The sequence below is a fragment of the Punica granatum genome, chromosome 5 (genome assembly GCF_007655135.1).
Source record: "Punica granatum isolate Tunisia-2019 chromosome 5, ASM765513v2, whole genome shotgun sequence".
Classification (NCBI taxonomy): domain Eukaryota; kingdom Viridiplantae; phylum Streptophyta; class Magnoliopsida; order Myrtales; family Lythraceae; genus Punica; species Punica granatum.
The window spans coordinates 2,153,250-2,158,124 of record NC_045131.1 but is presented as its reverse complement, the minus strand read 5'-3'; the positions used below and the strand labels follow the sequence as shown (position 1 = coordinate 2,158,124).

Sequence of the window (4,875 nt, the reverse complement as noted above, 5' to 3'; positions counted from 1 at the left end):
TCTTTAGATTGTTACTGCATATGCAAAAGTAACTTAAATAGGCCAAGGGAAAAAGATTGTGAACGGGATACCACACATAGAAGAAGAATCGATTGAATGATATCGACTGATAGAATAAGTACGTGCCTGGCTCTTCGGTCATTAAACCAAACGTTACCTGGGGAAGATCATGATTCAGTTATTTTGCCAGATCATACCTCTGATTCCGATACCAAAAGAAATACTGTAAGGGAAGCGTGGAAGATTGATTATCATAATATTCTTCAAGAATATCGGCAGGCTATGAACGTGCTGGGCTAGTGTCTAAAATAGATGATCACGTGAGATGAAATATACGCGATCAATCACTCATACTAGAGTAGGGAATAGGTGTTCCTTGAAGCTCCCGCTCAAGAACCGATGACAGTTCTTGGGAGAGCCTAAGTTTCTTGGCCATGGGAACAGCCAACGTCCCTTCTTTGCTCTGTCCAGTAGTTGTCTGTGTGATCGTGTTCCATCTCCCAGCGCCTTCTTGCAAGGTAAGAAGAAGAGGCGGATTACGAACATCATCGTCGTCGTCTGCTGTTGTAGAAACTGAAACTTCCTCCTTCGACGATCTTCCACATATCCCTGAATATCATTGCTCGGCTTCATTCCACCCCTTTTACTGATCGTCTTTGAACGTCCCAGCCTTAAAACTTTCCATTTGCTGGTGCTCATCCCAATCTTATGATTAAGATCCAAGGATGATGGTGCTCTTTTCCAGCAAATCTTTGAGAGAACTTGATAAAATCAGCTGCTCCCTCCTATCCACTTACCTATATAAATAGATATGCGGGATGGAGTCGATGGACCCAAGATTTGAATAAGATAGGGGCCGAGATCAAATTGATGAATTCAGATAATATATGCAAAGTCGGTACTTTCTTTGTAGGAGGACAACTCAGCTGCTTCAGTTTGGTCTATCTCTCCTCTCTAAATTGTTTGCAAATCTTCCTACATACATACAAACACACATATATAAGAAATGATGGGTTCACTATGTAGAGGAAGCATGTCGACGAACGCACGTGAGTGCTTTGTTAATGTTCTCATGCCAAATATTATACTGCATGAGAGACTCAAAGGGAAGATGAAAGCTGATGGTGGTGGCATTGTCATTTTTTACTTTGGAAGAAGCAGCCCATTGCACAGAGGCATACACATATCTTTAATCACTGTGAATTTATATGAGATGGTTGGTTCAGTTTAGAGTCCATATGATAGCATAATTATAAGATCGAGAAATACTATTCACGATGAGGGATCCTATGTTCGATCATTAGTTTTCCGAGCTTAAGCTATTAGTCGGTACATCCACTGGGAAGTGATCATAGCCGTTAAATGGCTAAGAGAATTTCATCCTCATTCATTTTTCATAGCTGTAGATAACCCCTTTTGTTTTTTTTTAGGAACAAACATGATTAAGCAAATTATTACAAACCATAAAATCGGCAAATAGAATCATTTATTTCAATTACTAATTTCCGACTGAATTATTGATGTTTACTGGTCTTCATGGCTTCACCTTGGAATGATACTAGAATTTATTTTGGTTGGCTAATTATATGTTATATATATGACGAGATAGAGAAGTACACAGGACGAGTACATACATATATAAGAGGGTGATTAATTATTTCCCAACTTTCAGAAGAACTACATGAGAAAATCTGTTCCTGATTCTGACTTCATATAGATAAATTTTTACTTGCTACGAAATTACACCAAATTAGAGAAGATATCGGTATGAAACACAGCGGGAGTTTTACATAATGAAGATCGAATCAGCCCTGCAGGGGTCTTGGAATGCTAACTCGGACCCGGCCTTCTATGACTTGCAGCTCCAGGTTCCTTCTTCTGACAACAGAGCAGACACAAGCATCTGAGTTTATTCATAGATAACATCAAGCACCAGCAAGTAACCTAGAGTTTATTCAATGGGGGGAAAAAGAAAACGCTTATGAAGAAACTGGCTTTAACTATCATCACTGAGAAACATAACTAAAGAGCAACTGACAATACACTTGAGGAAGAGGAGCCAAACTGAGTGTAATAAACTCGAGGAAGTATGTGATGCAACACAGCCTGATACAGTTCAGAAGTCATGTAGAATATACATTAAGTAAAACCGATGTTCAGATGTCAGCATGGACCAGAAATGCCATGACCAATTTTTCATGTCCCAAGTGTATCAATAGATTGGAAACCGACGCATAGAAAAGAAAAGTTCTCCAAAGAGCTACACGTGTAGGTAAGGCTACAGCTTTTAGCCTCTTAAGACGCAACATGTGTAAGCGCACAACATATCAATCATGTAGATATCTTCAAGACTTTCACAATGGAAAGACTGATCACTGGCAAAAAATTTTAAAATATTATGTAACCAACAGCAGCAGATAAGACCTGCTTTCGGGTGATTTATTATCACACACTTCAAAAATATGCTTATTTACTTTCCGCGGCACTATGTCGTCAGTGAGACCATTGACCAAAGACTCTGGAGAATCATGTAGCTACATTTCCGAATTCTTGCCATTTGAAATGAAATAACAGAATAATAAATGCTACAGGGAGAAGGCAATCGTGATTCAAGCCAACAGTTTCATCATGGCACGATAGGACCAAAGACAATGCAATGGCAAAAGCGAATAATTTGGTAAATTGTGAGCAACAGATTAATGATAAACTTACTTGGTTATGGAGAACAAAACTCTCAGATGCCCAGGAGTCAACTATAGCAAGATGAACAGCATTTAATTTAACCGCCTCCTCCTGGGTGCACGAGAATCCCCACTATCCAAATCTGAAACCCTTGATGCGTCGCTCCTTCGCCTGGAAGATGATGTCGAAAGGGACACCAAAGAATCAATCTCCATGGCAGTGTCCACTTGACTCTCAGGATTTATGACAGCCGCAATGCTTGAGAAGGAATCCCTATCATCAACTGGAGGAGGCTGCTCCTGATTCCTTCCTAAATTATGATTACGAAAATATGCCTCTACCAATCTCTCAGCAGTGAGCGCAGACGAGAGCGAAGAAAGCGCGTTTCTGTGAGATTGTGATCTTCTAAGTAAGATAGAATGGAGCCGACGGTTTTCACTGCCCTCAAGGCTAGTGGCACCACTTTGTGCCAAATCAACTGGATCATCTGGAGCCAAGACAGGATTTTGGTCTCTGTTACGCATTCCACGAGTCAGCAAGAACCTATCAAGCAGGGAACTAGTCCTCGTTACCGTTTCACGTGTAGAATCAGGTTCTGGTGGTGGAATCAGATTCCCGGTCAACTCAAATCTACTCCCAAGGCGCCGAATCATCTCTTCCATGGGGATGTTAAAGGTGGTTCTCTGAATAGTCTGCCTCAAGCTTTCAACACGGCGTGCATGGGGCCTAAGAGGGATCTTGAGACCTGAATCATCTTCAGGTTCACGGCCATGGTTCCCACGACCATATATCGGGGTCACATTCTTAACCGTCACCTCCCCCTTGCACACTGGGCATTCCTTCACATCCGGATGAAGATGCAACCATCGATAAAGGCATGGCCAGCAAAACAAGTGGCCACAACAGGTTACGACCGGGTCTCTAGCCAAGTCCAAACAAATATTACAGTCAAAGAAGCTCCCATCACTCCCACCACCCTTCTCACCATCATCCTTCTTATCTGCCTCCGCATTTTCTGCAAAACCTGTATTATTCTCGCATGATTTTGGTATCTCATCAGCTCTCTCTCCTGCAGCAGCACTACCCTCACCAGCTTGTAACGCTGTCCCATTAGCAGGGTTCACCATCAGTTCATTCAAGTCCATGGGGAAGCTAGGAGCCCCTGGCGGATTTTGGAGCTGCCTCCATCTCCATCGTTGGCGGGCCCTGTGTCGAGCAGCATCCCTAAGCCTACGTATGGGTTCATCCATCCAGTCATCCAAACTTGGGGCCTCAACAGGCACAGATCCTGACCCTGGCTCAGGACTTGGGCTCGGGCCCAAATTCAAGTCAAGGTTCATTGCATTGGACGTCTCCTCCGCCATCAGAAACTATATTTCCTCAAGGATTGAACAAACCTCAGATCAAGCGTCCTCCCTCTATCATCAACCGAGCCAAAAAGCAGAGAGCTTTATTCAACAATCAAGGAATTCAGGCCGCAAAACTATCGAACACTCAGCAGAATAGAAGAGAACAACCCTAGATCTCTAAAGCCTCTTCTGCCCTCACGAATTAAGCATACTCCGATGCCAAAATTGCACCTTCATGAAGCAAATTCCCCAAACCTAATTCCATAAAAAAAAAAACCCCTTTTGTGCCAATTAGAGAAAATCACAGATCCGAATACGTCAGGTCGCAAAAATCGAAGACATTGAGGACAAATACAAACCCTAATTCAGCCCAGAAACACAGAAGCGAAGCGGAGAAATGAGCCGCAGAGGTTGTGGCTCAGAATAAGACAATTCAGGCGAAAGAGAAGAACAACGGGGGAAGAAGAAGAGCGAGAATCGGGAAACAATCGGAGACCTGGGCAGAGAGAGGGATGGGCTCGAAGATCGGGGGTCAGAGCTCGGGCGCTAACTCGGAGCTGTGGGCTCATTCGAGGAAAAGGCAGTAGCTTCGGTCGTCTTCAGGGGAGCTCAGGCGAGTCCGAGTTGACTCGGAATGGAACATCTTCGATTACTATATGAGACGAAGAGAACCCCCAGCAAGAGGGAGGAAGGGAGGGAGGGAGGGAGAAGAGAGAGGGTAATCAGCCCAGCCGAGCTAGAGAGAGAGAGAGTGTGTCTGTGAATGAATTCCAAGTCCCTCAATGGAGCTCTAGAGAGAGAAGAGAGCTGGAGCGGAAACAATAATCCTCTGCATTCGCTCCAT

At 43.5% G+C, this 4,875-nt stretch overlaps 1 protein-coding gene across 4 annotated transcripts; it reads right to left on the bottom strand.

Annotated features, from left to right (window-relative positions):
- Positions 1 to 1,614: 1,614 nt before the first annotated feature.
- LOC116208024 lies at positions 1,615 to 4,875 on the bottom strand. Of its 4 annotated transcripts, none has more exons than XM_031541199.1 (3): positions 4,528 to 4,845; positions 2,713 to 4,100; positions 1,615 to 1,878 (listed from the first exon to the last, which is right to left on the bottom strand). In XM_031541199.1, the coding sequence occupies exon 2, from the start codon at positions 4,044 to 4,046 to the stop codon at positions 2,775 to 2,777; it is 1,272 nt and encodes a 423-aa protein (XP_031397059.1). In that variant the 5' UTR covers positions 4,047 to 4,100; positions 4,528 to 4,845; the 3' UTR covers positions 1,615 to 1,878; positions 2,713 to 2,774. The 4 variants fall into 4 exon arrangements, with proteins under 4 accessions (XP_031397059.1, XP_031397057.1, XP_031397058.1 ...); XM_031541197.1 differs by having other exon boundaries at positions 2,713 to 4,286; positions 4,391 to 4,844; XM_031541198.1 differs by having other exon boundaries at positions 2,713 to 4,286; positions 4,528 to 4,844.